The following is a 20,506-nucleotide window of genomic DNA, read 5'->3' on the forward strand; positions in this document are numbered from 1 at the left end:
TATTAACTAGTTGCTTATAAACATGCATATTACTAGGATATTGGCTGTTTATTAGTACTTGTAAAGCACATTTTAATGCTTTATTCTACATGACGATATTCTACATCCCTTAATCCACCCTATACCTACACTTAACAACTACCTTACTAACTAATAAGCAGTAATTAGAAGTTTATTGAGGCAAAAGTCGTAGTTAATAGTGAGAATTGGACCCTAATCTAAAGTGTGACCATGAAAATGAGTTACTAGTTGCAATATTTACAGAAACTGCATAAGCGGCTTACACAACAAGCAATTATTCACTGTAATGATCCAATAAAATTTTAGCATCCCCTTTTAATTTCTTTATTATAATCATGTCACAATATTTTATAGTATAGTCCAACCGGAAATTTTCACTACAGTTACAGCTCTGAGCACAGGACTTAATTCAATGAATTCAAATTGAGAGGAAGAACACATAGATATTATATATATATTATACAGGTGAAACTCGAAAAATTTAAATATCGTGCAACAGTTCATGTATTTCAATAATTCAAATTAAAAGATGAAACTAATATATTTATTATATATAACTATATACATATGAATGATTATTCTTTTCAGAGGATTGTTTTTATGTAATGTTCTAATTTTCTGAGATTTTGAATTTGGGGTTTTCATAAGCTGTAAGCCATAATCATCAAAATTATAACTTTTGCACGATATTCTAATTTTTCGAGTTTCACCTGTATGGTAAATAATAAATACAATTGAAACATTGTTAACATCTTTGGTTACAATTTATTTTAAGGTGACAGTTACATTGTACTTATTCAAATAAATCTTAAACTACATGTACTTACTATAGTGTTACGGTTACAGTTTGGTTTAGGGGTAGTTACTTGTAATTATGCATCATTTACTGTTATTACTATAGTAAGTACATTAACGTGCAACAATGTCACCTTAAAATAAAGTGTTACAGAATCTTAACTATAAAAAGTCAGAAAAAAATAACTTAATCTGCATTTCATGTAAAAATGTGATGAAAGAAATCTATTTCCTTATAACGTACGCACAAATATCTCATCATACATAATGAATCGATATCCTACAATATATATTTATATAAACAAAATATTTTATTATACATTATATGGTATATAATAAAATGATATATACATTGTTCAAAGTTTCAATGATATATGTCCCTTTGCCCGTCCAATCAAACTCTGTCAGCTATTCCCAGGTACTCACACAAACACGTGAGTTACGTGATGAAATGCAGTTAGTCTCTCCCTCTAGGTGTGTATCTGTAAGTACTTGTCTGTGTGCATCTGTTCAAGCCATAGAAATGAACACCTGGAGGCCCTATGAACTAATAGGGACCAATCTGACGCACACAACACAAAAGCTTCCTGATGCTCAGAGTAAACTCTGACCAGCATCCACACAATAGACTCATTTGAGGTAAATGTCGGCTGTGATGTCATACTTTCAGTTCTCAAACGCAGACGGTGTCAAGGGGAATAATTCTGTCACTGATTTGTTAAACATTTGCAGCTGTATTAAAGTGCCGCAGGAGAGATGATGTCATAATGTCATTACCTTTAGGAGGAAAATAGGATTTGCTTTCTGCTTTATGAGGCCAGTCCACCACAAGGTGACCGTAGCGACGGAAACTGTTGGTGATTTCATCTGTAGGAAAAATGGAAAGTATTTAGACCAAAAATAGGGATTTCCAAACATTGTTAAAAAAAAAGATAAAAAAAAGTTACTGAATCCCCTCCAAACAACAATCCTGGGGCGACTCATAATAAAAAAAAATTAAAAACCAAGTTCTTTGCTTTAATCACATTTTCAGTCATGTGTCTGTTTTTTTGTGTGTCTCATGCAGTTGCTAGGGTGTTCTGAGTGGTTGCTACGTGGCTTAATGATCGAAATCAAAAGTGCATAACCCACCGGTCTATATAATAATCTTTAGATATACTTTGGGTCAGTTGTTGTAAATGTATTGGATGGATAGATGGAACTACACATGGATATTCATATTTAGAATGAGCTTTTTAATACTTTGTTTTCATTTTAATATAAGTTACATTTGTAGTCTTTTTGTTATGCACTATTGATTTTTTTATCATTATTACTATTTAGGTTTAATTTATTTTAATTTCCGTTTTAGTTTTTAATTATTTAATTTCCATTTTGTGATTTAGTGCATCAACTTAAACTAAATGAAAAAAGAAATATATTTAATTAGCCAATAGCTGAAATACAGATTACATTTTTCATCTGAAATTTATATTTTAATTTCAGCATCAATTATTCTTCTAAACTTTTTTTATTTTAACAAAAATATTTGAATAGTTTTACTTTTAGTTGCTGATAATAACCCTAAAACAGATACATAATAGCACAAAAAAAAAATCACTGTGCATATGTAAGCAGATAAAGGTACAATTCTATTCCTATCATGTTGTATTTATGATACTATATCTTGAAGACAATCTTTTATTAAAGAATTAATACACTCTCCAAACTCAGGTTCAGCACGGAGCCGTGTGTGCCCGAGTCCCGTACCTTCATCGATGTCAGGCGGCAGTCCACCGACAAACACCTTCCTGGAGTAGCGCTCCATCCTCTCTCCGTTCTGACAGCGGCTGGGAGAGCTCAGGCCAGGGGTCAGCGCTGGATCCCCGTGACCCTCGTCCAAGAAGCCGTCCTCGAAAGGAAACAGTGAAGAGCGACCTGCACCAGGAAGCAGAGAACAAGAGAAGAGGAGGAATCACACAGGAAAGAGAGGGAAAGCCAGAGAAGAGAAACAGATTAGAGGACAAAAAATACCAAAATATTATATTATATACTACTGTTCAAATGTTTGGGGTAACTAAGATTAAAAAGTTAAGATTTAAAGAAATTCATTCAGATCAAAAGTGACAGTAAAGACATTTATAAATGTAATATTAAATTGCTGTTCTTTTGAACTTTCTATTCATCAAAGAATCTTGAAAAAAAGCATCAAGGTTTCCACGATAATATTAAGCAACAAAATCTGTTTTCAACATAAGAAAATAAACGTTTAAAAAAAATGTTTCTTGAGAAGCAAATCAGCATATTAGAATGATTTCTGAATGATCATGTGACACTGAAGACTGGGGTAATGATGCTGAAAATCCAGCTTTGCCATCATATTACATTTTAAAATATATTCAAATAGAAAACAGTTATTTTAAATTGTAAAAATATTTCACAATATTACCGTTTTTACTGTTTTTTTCATAAATAAATGTGAGCATAAGACTTAAAAAAAAATTAAAAAAAATATCAAACCGATCCCAAACTTTCGAACTGTAGTATGCTTTATTTAAAATAGCATGGATTTCAACAAATTTTAGTTAAAAATTATTAATTCATTTAGATATTACATAAAGTGTAACGAAACAATGAAGCTTTTAAAAAAATATACATTTGATCACCCATAAAAAAATAAAAATCCCAAATAATTACACAAGCAACAATCCATTTCTTTTTTTTTGTCTTACTCAAAGTGTTAACCTGAAGACATGTTAAAAAAACACACAGAGATATGATCAATATGATCAGGTAGGCATTACTATCCAAAGAATCATTAAACAAGATACATTTTCAAATTGAAATGCAAACAAATAGTGATGTGATCAGAGGCGTCACTGTGTGAGGAAAAAGACCTTTGGACACAAACACGGATATCCCTTTTCCATCATCACAAAGAGTTATTCCTAGATTTAAGAATAATTTCAACATGCAAAGTTATTTAATTCATGGTCATGATGCATTAAATGATCCGTTTTTTTTAAATGTAATAAAAAACAATAAACAAAACACATGATTGTAAATCAATTTATTTTAGACAAATGGGGAATGAGTAGAATTTCAGAGTGACAAAAATAGAAGTATTACAGAAAAACATTACCTAAGGGTGTGTTCACACTGAACATCCAAAACAATGCTGTGATCTGGGATAAACGCGCTTGTTGTATGTGCGTAGCACATATGACGGTATTTTGACCAGTTGAGAACTCATGATGAGATTATAAAATGTGCAAAATAGCCAAAACAGAAGCAGGAATCCCTCCGTCACACACACAAACCAAGATCCACTGTGAGGAGACGCGGTTCTGTAAGAGGAGACCGAACTGTAATGGGCAACATCGCGACTATGACAAGAAAAAACAGGTATGCTTGAGCATTCTGTCCTTTTTAGGGTCTCATGATGTGATATCATGTTCTGTTTTTGGTTCGTTTACATGTCTTTGGTCTGTGTTGTGTTCATATTTCATTCGAACCAGTTGGTTTGGAAGTGGACCGAGACTCATGTTTTCAGTGGTCTCGGTCCGCTTGTTTGGTGGCACCAGGGTTCAGATGGCAGCGTTCACACTTATTCAAATGAACCGCACTTACAGAGCAATCACACCAGGGTTCGTTTTAATCCAACCAAACATGCCAAGTGTGAACACACCTTAAATGCATCACGCCACACTGGGAACCTTCAGACAGCTACAGTGATTGGCTCATGGTGGAAAAGGGGTATGAGAGGTGCACTAAAGCGAAAACCAAAACATGTGAGGTATAAAGGTATAAAGCCCTCAGACACAGAACTGGATGAAAGAATTAGTCCGACACTTTAAATGAGAGGTGCAGTAAGCCTGTATGATTCACTTCACTTTCTAAATAATATTTTAGTGATTGTTGACCATTTTGTTAGGCAATCAATTGCTAAAATATTCCTTGGACTATTGAAATATTCCTTGTTATTGCATTTTATGGAATAACAAAAAAATGAAACAATAATTCAATTGTCAGCAGAAAACAATGGCAAAATGAACATGAATTAATGCAATCACTGCACAAAGGAAGCAGATATTATGATTCCCCTCATATTTCCCTGTGACAAGCAAATGAGCCATAGCAAAAGCCCCATCTTTTCTGCGAGCACAAACACAAAGAAGGCGTCAGGTTACCTCTTCTGCGACCATAACTCCTGGCTGCTCGAGAGCAGAGAGACGGGTGAAGATGGAGAAAGATAGAGAGACAGACAGAAAGAAGTGGGAGAGAGACAGACATGGGTTTTTTCAAGCTTGGTTTCACTTGTCGTTGCATTATGACACATTTCATAACACAACACTAGTATGCATTGTATTGCCGCAAGAAATGTCATGGGTTTTTTATAGCTCGTTTTCTCTTTCAGGTGAAGATAATCTTCCTGATCAAATTGTTTATAGCTAATTAATAGAATAGCAACACATCCAGTCTAATTTTGGAGAAATTCTATTGGCCCTTTATATTGAACACACTCAATACACACCTACCCATCTTATCTTACATTTTTATTTACAACTCTGCCTTTACTACACTATTGTCCAAATGTTTGGAGTTCTGTTAAAAAAATCTAGTGTACACATACACACACACACACACACACACACACACACACACACACACACACACACACGGTCAAAAGTTTGGAAACATTACGATTTTTTAAATGATTACGAAAATAGTCTCTTATTTTTATCAAGGCTGCATTTATCTGATCAAAAATACAGTAAAAACAGCAATACTGTGAAATATTATTAATTTAAATAAACTGGTAATTTATTTCTGTGACGCAAAGCTGAATTTTCAGCATCATTACTCATTACTAGTCTTCAGTGTCACATGATCCTTCAGAAATCATTCTAATATCATGACTTGCTGCTCAGAGAAAGTTTCTTATTATTATCAATGTTGAAAACATGTTGTGCTGCTTTTTGTTCAGGATTCTTTAATGAATAGAACGTTCAAAAGAACAGCACTGATTCAAAATAGATTGTTTTGTGATAAAATAAATGTATTTACTGTCACTTTTGATCAATTTAATGCGTCCTTGTTGAATAAAACTATTCATTTCTTTGAAAAGAAATTTGACCCCAAACTTTTGAATGCTCTAGTTATATATATACACATTTGTTAAAGGAAGAGTCCATTGATAAAAGTATTTTATTAATTAATTGATCAAATAAAATAAAAAACATAAAAATATCCTGATTAGATTAGATAAAACTTTATTTATCCCCGAGGAGAAATGTAGACATTACAGCGGCATGGACAAGACATTAAATAAATAAATAAAATAAATAAAATAAATAAATAAAATAAATTTGGAATAGAATTAAACCAGTACAATAATGGTAACTGAATACATACTAAAAACCATCATAAACACTAACAAGAACTAAATATATATATATTGCACTTAAGCAAACAAAACATTATTGCAACTATGCATTCTTATGATAATAATGCAAGGAGACCAGAAACACATAATAACAGATATATCATTAAATACAAATGAAAAAAGATAAATAAATAAATAAATAAATATCCTAAATCTGGGTATATGGATAAATATACTCTCCTAAGGATAAAACTGGTCCTATAGGAGTGTCAAACCCCAGCCTCAGAACTAAGATATGCTGATATTAAAAATTCTAACTGCTGTTGGAACAAAGGATCTCCTCTTACAATGGGGGTGCGACAGTCTATTACCCCTTTTCCACCAAAAAATAACTGGTTCGGAACTGGTGCTGGTTCAAAGTTGGTTCGGAGTTGGTTCAACTTGCGAACCTTTTCAGAACCTGTTTGTTTTTCCACGGACTAGAGCGCCCAGCGAACAACGTCGTTACATCACTGTGTACGTCGCCATACGTCTTAGCTAGAAACACTTGCAAGTATAACATTACTTTGGGATTATCTCTAACTCGTGAACCAAGAAGTCTTTAAAACAATTGAAATATGTAAGTCTTTTAATCTCTTCCTTTGATATGTAATCTTTTCTGATTAGTTATGTACCCCTGTTTTGTGTCTTTTTTTTCCCTTTCCATTTATTTGTTCTATATTGTGACTGTTTTCTTCTCTGCTTATAATGTTTTCAAAAAAAAAGAAAGAAATAGAAACGCTTGTGCCAACTTCAAGCATAACAATTACAATGGCGGACTACATCGTGTTTCTGAAAATGTTTCTCCTGGCTTTGTCATCCTATATTATGGTCAGAAAAGATGTTTAGAACACATCTAAACTCGCCCCCAGCCCCCGACATAAGCATGACGTGGTAAAAGAACGGTTCTAGTCCAGCAAAGAGTTGGTGCCGCTTTGGAACCAGTTTTCCTGGCCAAGAACCGGTTCTTTGACTGTCAAAACACAAAGAACTGGTTCGCGCGCAGGCACCGGCTCCGAACCGGCACTCAAAATGGAAAAGGGGTATATGAGGAGCTACCTAAGGTCTCAGCAGTCTCATGGTTCCTGATGTCGACTCTATGGTCTAAAAAGAACCATAGAGATGCTCCAAGTCCAACTGTATGACATTTTCAGAGTTGGATGTATTGTTTTCATTCTGGGGAATCTCACTTTTGGGGTTTTCATTAAAACGGTCTGCCCGTAGTCTCTGGGTACACAGAAACAGAGGCGGTGTCAGGGTGTCTAATACTCCTAGCAACAATGAAAGGAGAAAGCTAGTGTCTGGAGTGAGTCAACACCCACCCGGTGAGACGGACGGGGTGTTTGTTGAGAGGTGACAGGAAAAAGGGCAGTTCCAGTGAAATAGCAGTTTCTCTTTTTGTTAAAGAATAACTAGTTACATTTAGCAAGGGCTCAAGAGTGAGAAAAAGCAACTGGAGTAAGTCCCTCAGGCTGATTCTTAATACAAGTCACAGCAGATCACACACAGCCTTGACACACTGGGATACAGAGCAAGAACACTGAGTCCGACAAACTCCATTGAGCTGGTCTAAAATCAAAACCCTGTCCTCTAAACACTTGTCACCAGTATGGAATTTTTGCACAGTGGCAGGTAGTTTTGCTTCATCATGGACCCCGACCATCACAGGAATATAATGGTGAAAATATAGTTTTCGTGCATCACGCCACTCACTTCAGGTGTAGAGATGTGTGAGGATGACGTTCACCAAAAACACCTTCTTGTGTCCATCCATGTGCTGGTCTATGTAATCTTGAGTTAGATGGATGTCTTAAGCTGAATCGGCACGACTTGCATCATGATTGACACGTTTATAATATGTCATGTTGAGTACAGCTTTTGACATGCAGGGCAGCATATCAATGTCAGATGTAAAACAGACCAATGAGCTAAATCTGTGGCACGATAAACACATTACATATGGACAAGAAAAGAAGTCGTCAAAATGGAAAGAAAAGACATCAATTTATACGTGCGATTCATTGTTTGCTTTCAGTTAACTAAGACGCAAATTAAAGTGGAGAAAAAAAGGTTAGTGTAAATTTAAATCAGGTTCATATTTGAACCTCTTTTAGTGGACTATCGCACATTTTTCAAATTATATACATACCAGGGTTCTAAAATTATTAAAACACTTTTGTTAATTGAAATAAAAGTAGAATATATTTCAGATTAATAACTTATTATATGTATTTAATACATACATACATACATTTAGTATTTTATATATTTTTATATTAATATAAAATAATCTAGAATGTGATTATAAAAACTATATATATATATATATATATATATATATATATATATATATATATACAGGTCCTTCTCAAAAAATTAGCATATTGTGATAAAGTTAATTATTTTCCATAATGTAATGATAAAAATTAAACTTTCATATATTTTAGATTTATTGCACACCAACTGAAATATTTCAGGTCTTTTATTGTTTTAATACTGATGATTTTGGCATACAGCTCATGAAAACACAAAATTCCTATCTCAAAAAATTAGCATATCATGAAAAGGGTCTCTAAACGCGCTATTAACATAATCATCTGAATCATCTAATTAACTCTAAACACCTGCAAAAGATTCATGAGGCTTTTAAAAACTCCCAGCCTGTTTCATTACTCAAAACCGCAATCATGGGTAAGACTGCCGACCTGACTGCTGTCCAGAAGGCCATCATTGACACCCTCAAGCAAGAGGGTAAGACACAGAAAGAAATTTCTGAACAAATAGGCTGTTCCCAGAGTGCTGGACACAAGAAGGTGTTTTTGGTGAACGTCATCCTCACACATCTCTACACCTGAAGTGAGTATATATGTATATATATATATTTACATGTGTGTATAAACAATCTACATTTATATATACTTAAATGTATATTATTATTACATGCATTTCATTTATGCATGTAATATTATACATTATATATATATATATATATATATATATATATAAATATAAATTTGTTATCAGAAAAATACAATAACTTAGATAGAGGGTGACCAGCCACATTTTTATTTTCCAATATACTGTATATACTTTAAAAATGTGGCAGGTCAAATGGCTGGAGGGCAAAACATTTTAAGATCCACCCTGCATCTAAATCATTTAAAAATATAAGTTCTAGAATTTAAAGACTTATTAGCAACCTTCAGCCTGAGCAACTTCAGACTTTAAAGGCGAGTTTAAACAAACAGACATGGAAATTATTCTCCCAGTAAAATTGTCCAAACTAGAGGCTTAGAGGGAGGTCTCAGGCCCTGCCGGCTCCTTCCTGAACTGCTTCCACCAAACGGTGTACATAAACCACACGAATGACACGCCAGACCTCAAACATCCCACTCAAAGCTTTTCAGTGGTACCTACAGCAGACACGCAAATACCCACTACAACCATCTGGCTAATGAGCACAGTTAGCTCAAGTCATCCCTGTGACCCTGGCAAAACTGTTCCTGGCGTTTCCTCCCTTTCATGTTTGTTCCTCTGGCCGTATGCCACTTGCTGAGGTGGACCGTGTGTATATAAGCTTTCAGGACAGCTAATCATAGCAGGGGAGATGCTCATATGTGCGGTTTGGTGGCACCACAGGAGGAGAGTGGGACTCAGCACATTGCATTGGGGCCTACGAGACACTAATGGAAGACGGAAATGGGTTTTGTATTGGCTGATGCTGATATGGGAAATTTTATGGAAAATATAATGCTGACATTTACAGCAGAACAATTTAATTATTATTAATTATTTAATTACCTAATTAAGGCCAATTCACACAGCACAGACAAAAGCCAACAAACACGTTTGTTGGGTTGTGTCATATAAGTGTGTTACCGCTGTCGGCATTGGTCAGAGTTTGTTTTCACCCGAATGAACATGTCCAATAAGTGTTTGTTGGTGTCTGTTGGGGCAGTGTGAATATGCCAGTGTTTTTTTTGCCTTTAATCTGAATTAATTGGTAGATTTTGAAATAGACACACAAGGGAGAAACATTTCTGCTAATAGTTTTAATTGATCGTATTAATTAGCCGAGTTATCTGTCTGCCACTACAAGAAAATAGTATACAGGCCTACAGATCACCAAATAAGCATTTACACCCCCATTCGAAAAATTAGGATAAAAAAAACAACAACTCTTTTTAACAAGGATACAATAAATTGATCAAAAGTGACAACTATTTACATTTGATCTGAAATTAATGCTGTTTTTTGGAACTTTATATTCATAAAACCTGAAATTTTTTGTGGAAATGGTTTCCACAAAAATATTAAGCAGCACAACTGCTTTCAACATGGATGATAAGAAAATTACTTGAGCAGAAAATAAGCATATTAGAATGTTTTCTGAAAGATCATGTGACACTAAAAATTGGAGTAATGATGCTAACAATTCATGGTATGTTTACAAGACAACGATGTACTACAAACTGTCCAAAAAACCTGCAAAAATGACTAAAAAGGCTGTATTATGCATGCCAGGCCAGTAGCTGGCGATATCACTTTGTCAAGTAACACCCCACAAACACGCAATACGCATGCGTGAACATGTACTACGCATGTGCATGATGTCCCCATTTTCACAGAAACACATTTTTGTTGTTTATATGGAGACGGTAAAGGCATCGTATTCAAAATCTAACACTATGAAACCTGTTTTCAAAAGCTTGAGTTTTCAGGTCCTCAAAACGCCATTGTCGTTTAAATGAACTGCATGTGCCATTGTCGTTTAAATGAAAATTCATGAAAAAGTTTTCGGTGTCGTACACGTACCCTCAGCTTTGCCATTACAATGTTTTTTAAAATAATATATTCAAATAGAAAACTCTTTAAACTGAGTTATAATATTTCAAAATATTACTGTATTTGTATGCATGTATATATTTGAGATCAAATAGATGCCGCCTCGGTGAGCATAAGAGATTTCTTTCAAAAGAATAAAAAAATTCTTCCCGGCCCCAGACTTTTAAGCGCTAGTGTATATTGAATCATTTGACTCAGTCGATTGAAATAAGATGGAATATATAACAAGATGTTTTCGCTGTCTTAGAAATCCAATACTTTGTTCATCTGGAATGAAAAGTCTGTGTTTATTAGGATTAATGCAGTACTGTGAGAGATAGAGAAAGATACTCACTGTTCGGTGGTAATATATGTTCAGCCACAGGATGGTGAAAGTTGAGACCCATGCGACCTACAAAGAGATGAGAAGAACACAAACCAGGAGAGTTATAACACTATTGAGACACCTAACATACTACAAACCAGTTTATTACCTTTTCTAAACACAACATTGTGGCATATTTCTGCTAAAAGGTGAAGCATCAATGAATTTTAGCATACAAATCTTTAAAGCAACAAAACCTAACTAGTGCTATAATCTAGAATGCGTACTTGCGTTGTATTATGAATTGTGTTCTGACACATCTCAAAATGCTGACGTAGAGCTGATTATAACCCAAGCCTACAAACAAAACGCTTGCATTTGCATTTTCAGAATAAAAAATCTATTTATGAATCATATTAAAAGCGGACATCCCCACATGTAACATTAGCGAACATGTAGGGACAAATGCATCATCCAAGTATAGCTAAGCAAACTCACACATGGACTTTCTGTAAATACATAAAGTATTCATTTGCATGGCTGTAAAACAGCTGTTGATTTATTTTCAGTATCAGAGCTCTAATGTGCCAGCATTAGCAGTTTTGGTTACAAATGACAGCAAAGCCCCTGTGGGATTCCAGGGAACGCTGCGGGCAAGCCTCGACGGGCTCTTTTAAGCAAATTCTGAACCGTCACAAGTCACATTTGCAAACTTCTTCCCTACAGCAGACAGAGATTGCCAGAGACGCTCTGCCCTTCAGTGGTTCAACCAACGCCAAATAATGGCGAGCGATGAGAAATGTGCAATGTGGTGCGGTTTCAACAGGTATTTGGCCCGGTGAGATTGTAAGACGAACAGGGCAAATGTTTCCCAACTTGCAAGTGTTGTTCGGGCTAGTGTGGAGTGCTATATATAGTGTCTCTGGTGAGAACCAGCAGCTGTGCTGAGAGCACATCTTTCACATGTGGACTATTTTCTCAATAATTCAAATCAAAGCAGCTCAACCACCTGGACATGCGGCACATAAAGATACTAATAAAAAGGTGTAAAGTTGATTTTGAAATAAACGCACACACCATGATTACATTATAAAGCATCAACACTTTTGAAGAGACCCATGATTCATTTCATCAACAGGGCAATGCACTTTAAATAAAGCCTACGCTTCAAATACATAGTCATCTGAATTAAATGTCACTGCTGAGGCATTTTGAACAAACAATACTCGCATACAATAAACAATCAACTGTTATTAGTCAATGACATTTGGCAGATGCTTTTTTCCAAGGTGACTTAAGGAGCTGTCACATTAGCAAAATTTCACACACAAAAAAGGTTTGTCTATTGTCAATGGTTTAGCAATGTATGAAGTACAGATCAAACAGAAGTCACTTTCAAACCAAGTAGCTTTCTGTTGATTAACATGATGAGTTTGCATGATCAAATTAAACCAGCTGCGAAATGTGCATGGGGAAATTAAGTGAAATGCATTATCACGATGACTGGATTTTGCCGGTGAAATTTCTCAGAGCAGTGGTATATGTGACAGCACCTTGTTTTTTTATGTATTGCTTGCTACAAGAAGTTAAATTTATCGGAAAAACAAAAATGGATCTCAATATTATATACATAGAAATCATCTTGAATTTGAGTGCATGTTGTTTTTTTCATTCATTAAGGCATAAATCTCACTAAATGCAATCTTGTATCTAATGCTATTTTGTTTTTCTGGTAAATGTATGAAGTTTTGGAGATATTTTGATTGCTTTACTGAAACAAAAGACATACTAAAGGAAATGGACAACATACATGTTCCTTTACAACATATTTTTAATTTAAACATTGGAGACTGTGGAAGAATTTGCATGAACAAATATGAGGTCAGGCAGATAATGGGACACACACCGCGTCTACACCAGACGTCACCGTTGTTGTGTTGTGATGCGCCACAAACGTTTATGGCTGTTCATTGCAATCATTGCAAATCCATTTGTTCTTCTTGTCAGAAGCTTGTCAGAATTTGTTCTTCAAGTACATCAGAAATAGAACGGTGCATCAGTTTAGTGTCGGGGGGAATTTAAGGTGAAGCTGCATCAGGTGTAGATTATAATGGGATCTATTTGCCTTTGACGTGTCGTGCCACTCGTGTCTGCTGTAGACACGGTGTAAAAAGTCAAAAGTAAGGTTTTAATTAAAGTACTCACTGTTTATAAACTTACTATAATAAAATAATTTTGCACTTTCTGAGGAATGTTACAGTAATGCATGTACATATTTCAGAGTGGTTGTAATTAGACTTAGACTTAGACTTAGACTTCCTTTATTGTCATTGTACAAAAAACACACAGTGAAATTTGACAACGAAATGTCGATTACTTGGCTGCCGGTATAACAAAGCTAAAACCTTATTCCTACACAATAAAAATAAATATACTTCCTATAACTAAGAGCTAGCTATATACAGGGTAAGAGCATATAGAGCATATATATACACATTTTTGCACTGAATTATTACAAATCGAGGAATCAATAAAAATTGCACTGAGTTCTGAATTCTGAGGCTGGTTTCACTTGTTTCAGACTTCAAGACAGCTGGAAAAGAGAGTCGGTAGTGAATAAGTCTCTAACTGACTGCAGCTGTAGTTCTGACCCAACGGTGACATAATGGACAGACTGACTCGGAGTATTTCAGCTGGTTTGAACATTACCCTTCTGTAAAAGCTGACTAAAACCAGCTTAAGATGGTCCAAGCTGGTTTATAGGGTTGACCAGATGGGCTACCAGCTGGCAGGGAAAAGGATGAGCTGGTAATGGGCCCAACTGGAAAACCAAGTTACAAAAACTTAAAGTGGTCAAGCTGGTTTTAAGAACATAGTAGCTGTTTACTGCAGGTTCAGGATGGTCTAAAATTCCAGTCAGGTAATGGCGGTCCAGCTTGTCAACCACCTAAATATGTTTAAACCAGACTACTGAAACCAGCTAACATGCTCCCATCTACCACCTAAAACTGGTTTTAGCTGGATATTTTAGTATTGCTATTCACATTCCCATCTACTATTAATGGAAACCTAACGCTCACATTTAAGATTGACATCAGTATACTTTACTGATGAGTGAAGAGACACCTCAGAGATAGAGCCAAACACATTCCCCTGACATTTCCTCACAGGCGTCTATGGTTATGCAAATCATGCATTTCCCTTTCCTCTCCTGCTGTTTGATCAGGCCTGAACTCTGGAAGCAAATGTCAGCGTCTTTCCTTCTGCATGAAACAGGGCAACTTTCTAGTCTTGTTATGACAGATACACATAAGCCAACTTTTCCCCTGACACACCAGCTTAAAATAAAGGTTATAATACAACATCTGAGGACCTTCAACAACAGGCGCAATTAGAATTATAGCAAAGCTTGTCACAAAGCATGTGGAATTCATGTTAAAAGCACCCATCACGTACTTAAACATTATAAGAAATTTGTTTGATCTGACAATGATTTTACAATTCTTGGCTAAATGATGCAGTGCATCATGAAATCTGAAATTTGGTAAATCTTGTTTCATAACTTTTTTGAGAATTGCATTTTGAATTAAGAACTATAATGGACAATATTATATTAATACCTGGTAATTTCTCATGTAAATGTGTTTGTAACATTTTACAATAAGGTTTCATTTGTTAACATTAGTTAACTAGATATTAGCTAACACGGACTAACAATACTTCTACAGCATTTATTAATCGTAGGTCATGTTCATTTCAACATTTATTAATACATTTTTTAAATCAAAATTTGTATTTGTTAACATTAGTTAATGCACTGTGAACTAGCAATGAACAACTGTTTCCATTAACTAACACTACCAAAGATTAATACATGTTGCCAGAAATATATTGCTCACGGTTAGTAAATAATACATTAACTAATGTTAACAAATGAGACCTTATTGTAGTATTACCAATGTGGGTTTTTTACACAGTTATGTAAACATGCAAACAAACTTATTGTCAACAAAGAATCATAATGGATTGAATGGATCAAAATAAACTTGCTGACAATAGTCCTGGTATGATTGCATGTAGATATTATAACTGGTTCACCATGTAAATAACAGAACTGGCTTAAGCCTTATAATATGACCCTAAGGAGCTCAATGTTTGTCCAACATGCCTTTAGAAGCCATCAGTAAAAGCTTTTACTGTGGAAAAACAGATTGAGACTGTAATGTCCTTGAAATTGAGCAACTATCACATCAACATTCACACACCTTGAGCTTCACATGGACAGCCTAACAGGGCGGCTTTAAGGAAAGATAAACAATGTTAAACTATTAATAGAAAAGACCCTACAGTGAAATGCTATGTACTGAGAACTGACAAACTGCTGTGGGAACAATCTGAGAATAACAATTTAAGGGATAACTCACCCAAAATAAACATTCTGGCATAATTGAAGAATGTGTCAGTGTTATTGTTGTCCATGCAATGAAAGTCAATGGTGTCCAAGGGTGCTTTGGCCACCTTTGACATTTATTGTCTGGACAAAAAAGAAACAGTTGAAACATTCTTCAAAAGCTCAGAAGAAGTAAGAAAGTCAGTCACAGAGTTTTGGAATGACATGAGGGTAAACGATGAGGAGTAAATGATGATTTTCATATTTGGGTGGAGTACCTCTTTAAATCTAGGGCTGTCAAAGATTACATGTAATTAAATATGTTTAAGTCATTATTTGTTTTTAAATGATTTTAAGCCATTTATTCAATGTAACACTGCAAAAGTTAACTTTTACTGTACAGATAGTTTTCTTTCCTAAAAAGGAACCGATTGTATTAATTGCATCAAAACATCTTATCTTAATTGCAATTACATTTTGAAATCCATTGACAGCACTTTTTAAATTCATATTTATGTTTGATCGCTAAAACATGTTCTGTGTCAATGGTCCCATTCTGTTTTGCTGCAACGATAGTTTGACAGGTCTTGCAAATTATCTGGCTCGACGATATACATCTTCTCTCCTGTATTCAAAATATTCCCAAACAGATTTTTTTTTCTAGGGCACGTCCTTATCCTGCCCTAAATTCACCATCCCTGTTTCAGTGATTTAATATATGTCGTAACAGTAAACCCGCTTTGTTCTGTTCTCGCACTAGATTTAGGCACGCTGCATTCAGATTGCACACTGAGGGGTCTGGCGGAAAAAAAACACACATGCTTACATCACGATTTTATTACGAATTCGATTGACCGCACAGCCCTAGTATTCGTATATATTATTTTCATCCTAGGCCTTCAATACATGACAAGTTGAACCGTGAACTATGAGACACTTTTATCAATGTCAATGTGCAAAGTCACACCAGCCCAGGCTTGACAAACAACTTGCATCATGATCTTAGCTACTGTCTCAACTTTGGCTTACAGGGTCAAAATGAGCTCTGACAACCCAGATTACAAGTCACCCTGTCTAACGATTCACACTTCTAACTGTAATGAGAGGAACCGGTTTGTGCATATGTGCAGAAACAGTATCCTTGAATATATTCCTCTCATCAGCTAGTTCAGTTTGATCATTATGGCTGAGTTTTTGAGCATAATGAAATCAGACTGCGGCTGCTGCCAAGCTGTGATTGCCACCACAGTATCAGTCAAGCTTTGGAAGATTTCTCAAAACCTATGACGTGCAAGAAACAACCGATTTGGTTCAAACCTTTGCTCACTGTTACACAAGACAGATCATGTGAGAATTCCAAAAGAAATATGTACATGTGTGCTTGCACAAAGGCATCTTTGTGATTGTGTGTGTGTGTGTGTTTGTGTTTGTGTCAATGTTGGGACCTCAGAAAGTGAAAGAAGCTGTGGTCATGTGCGCTCGGATGAAGATTACGCTGTTCTGCATTTCCTACGACTTCAAACGGATTCGGAAGTGTGAACAGGCACAAAGCTCCTCAGAAGACCCACAGACCTGAGAACGTCTGTAACAAAACCAACAGAACCGTCCAATTCAGCTGCAGCCTAGATCGTGATAAAATTTACGTTGATAACTATGATAAGCTCTGGACATTTTTACTCAACATGGATGAATCTAACAGCCAATCACACAGCAGGAATTTTTTTTAATTTCTGCTCGTCTCTGTTTGAATGAACGGCACGTTTTCGTCTGATACACAAACTCATACGCATGTGATGCTCACTGTGTTTTCAGCGTCTGCTGTCTCAATATTTGAGGAGTGAGGACATGAACACACAAACTTCATCTCCAGAGATTCACAAGCTTTCCACCATTTCATTTGAGAAAAACTACCATCAAATAGTACACACTGAAAGATCTTCATGATAAACCTTCAAAATTAAGGTTCGGTTTAACTTCAAGAAATTTTGACAGAAATATACCACTAAATGTAATGTAATAATTGTATTATTTCTAAGGGATATCATACAACCAAGATATTTTTTCATCCATGTTTTAAATTTATACAGTTCTGTTAAAAAATAAAAATGAAATGTTTTGCTGTAAATTAATTGTTATATTTCATTTGATTACATTTGATTAAAGTGTTAAAGTTTACATAAATTTGTATTAAATCATAAAACAAAGAATCCCAAAAAATAAAATAAAATAAAATGGAAAACACAGAATTTAGGAAAAAATAAAAATGGTTTTCATGGGGCCCTAAATTAAAAGGTAGCTACTCTGTGGACTTTAACTGTGATGTTTACATTCATTCTCAAGGTCTAACAAATAAGTGGAAAGCATTTCCTTCCCCATTAATGGTAAATGATATTGTGTCGTGATAAATATCATTTTCATATGATATGGGAAAAAATATTGTGATCATATTTTTGGCTATATCGCCAGCCCTACATCCATCATTTTTTTCATTCGAAAAGCTGTATCACTCAGATATGAATCACAATAGGTTACAAAAGACGATCGCAATTTATGTTTCCGGCCCACTTTAAGAAAACCAAAGATTAGAGACAAACAACACACTGATTTGGAATGAGGAGCCTGTTTTACAGGACCATTTATCTGCTCATGACCTCTAGTAACCTAATCACAAACAACATGACAGGAAGATGCCAAAACTCCAGTGACTCACCACCACATTTCCCAAACACACACACACGAGGAGCTATCGCTACTCACGCAGATGTAGGATGATACAAATGATTCGCATCTCTCTTTCTGTACATAAGCCTACTTCACTGACATCTGCTTGAGGTGAACAGTTTGCCAGGGTGTCTGGTAGTCAGTCAGGATTCTCTGCTCTTATCTTCTGGCCACCTCTAGGATAGATCACTCAAGAATCCAGATCCTGTACAACTGCCAGATTCACATCTCTTCTCCAACCCAGATCTGGAAAAACAGCTCCACACCTGAGACGGGCCTCAATGCATCCAGCACATAAAAACAACTTCCCTCACCTCCTTTTTACACAATCACACGCTTCCATTGTCTGCGAGAGGAAAGCCATCTCTCCTGAAGTCCCCTGAGACTCTAGTGTGATCTTAAAACAACTTAGGAGAGAATTTCCCACAACAGATCTGAACAACTAAACTCGAATCACTGAATATGGTAAAAGATGTGAAAAACCTAAAATACAAATAAATACATTTGACAAACATTTGAACATCTGAATACATACAGTATACATTTTTATTATTTACACTACTATTCAAAGGTTTTCCTATCCAAGGTTGCATTAGATCAAAAATACAGAAAACACAGTAACATTGTGAAATATTTTTACAATTTAAAGTAACTGTTTTCTATTTTAATATATTTTAAAATGTAATTTATTCTTTTATGGCAATCTGAATTTTCAGCAGCCAATTATGCCAGTCTTCGGTGTCACATGATCCTTCAGAAATCATTCTAATACATGATTTGCTGCTCAAAAAACATTTCTGATCATTATCAATGTAGAAAACAGTGTGCTGTTTAAGAGCTACTTAATATTTTAATGGAAACCATGATGCATTTTTTGATAAATAGAAAGTTCAAAAGAACAGCATTTATTAGAAATGGTAATTATTGTAAATTACTTTAATGTCACATATGTCCAATTTAAAATCTGAATAAATTAAGTTATTCTAAAAAGACATTTACTGAACTCAAACTTTTGAATAGTATTGATATAGTTATTTATAATGTTTTTGACATATTTTGCAGGTAAGACAGCAGTTATTGAAAGCAAGTTTCAACATAAGAAAACATTTCATCATATGCTATAGTGGCAGAAAAATGCACCAGAATAAACAAATATGACATTAACCAAATGCTTTTTATCATTAGAAGCTAAAAGCACAAGCATGGATGTATAAATAGTCCTAACCTGCAAAATGATTCCTCCATAAAATATCAGCGATAGTCATTGGTGGGCCAGCGGCAGGGTGATGTTTACCTTTGTCATGGTCGGTCATAATCATGTCCATTAAGGAATTCTCCAAAGTTTGCAAGCTGAATGGGTCAAAGGGTCGATTCCGTTCCTGAAAGACAGAAGGAAGAGGTTAAAGATGGTTTTGAGTTAAAGATGAGCCACAAAACCGCCATTTCAAATTAGTCCAGTTGTTAGGGCCGAGCAACACCTGGTATTAAGATTAGTTTTGGTCGATCGGATCACAAGTAGATGAGGGAGACACATTCACATTTACACCTGGTGTTTTAATGCGTCTCTTTTCTCCACTTTCAACAACTTCTGTCCTGATTTCTTCGACGGGAGGGTCTATGGGCGAGTAAATGTATGAGCTTTTTCTGATCTTTCGATGTAATAGACGAAATAAACTCACGCAATTTACATATGAACGCGCATGTTGACGACGGAAAAACCTTCGGAGAGCAGCAGCTTTTGTTTCTGCTCCGACAGATGCAAAAGCAAGTGTGTGTTAGAAATCAGGAATGGTGAGAGAACATTGTGCTTGGTACGTTTTTCGTCTTCAAACCAAACTTGGGTCTTCACCCGACAAAATTTAAAAAACATTTCTCTAGTGCGCTTCCAATAAAGTTTACACGTTAAGTCAGTAGGCAGAGAGTAGGCGGTCTTTTGTGGCTTTTTAAACACATTCGACCACATGAGCGTCTACAGCATGAAAGCAATCCAGTTGAATGCGTTTTTGACTACCTCTGGAAGTGGTAT

General features: G+C 35.3%; 1 protein-coding gene across 8 annotated transcripts in view; it reads right to left on the reverse strand.

Moving 5' to 3' along the window:
• cpeb3 (cytoplasmic polyadenylation element binding protein 3) overlaps positions 1-20,506 on the reverse strand; it is a 35,566-nt gene that overhangs the window by 9,286 nt on the left and 5,774 nt on the right. For 4 of the 8 annotated variants that reach the window (XM_077196956.1, XM_077196954.1, XM_077196957.1 and 1 more), the window contains exons 3-7: positions 19,706-19,859; positions 11,400-11,456; positions 4,986-5,009; positions 2,566-2,733; positions 1,594-1,683 (exon numbers count right to left, since the gene is read on the reverse strand). In XM_077196956.1, the coding sequence (XP_077053071.1) occupies positions 1,594-1,683; positions 2,566-2,733; positions 4,986-5,009; positions 11,400-11,456; positions 19,706-19,859 (493 nt within the window). The remainder of the gene's footprint in view (positions 1-1,593; positions 1,684-2,565; positions 2,734-4,985; positions 5,010-11,399; positions 11,457-19,705; positions 19,860-20,506) is intronic. The other 4 variants (XM_077196961.1, XM_077196959.1, XM_077196960.1 and 1 more) reach the window with 3 other exon arrangements.

This window comes from Siphateles boraxobius, unplaced genomic scaffold (genome assembly GCF_051911475.1).
Source record: "Siphateles boraxobius isolate OS27281-9 unplaced genomic scaffold, OSU_SipBor_1 37, whole genome shotgun sequence".
NCBI classification, from domain to species: Eukaryota; Metazoa; Chordata; class Actinopteri; order Cypriniformes; family Leuciscidae; genus Siphateles; species Siphateles boraxobius.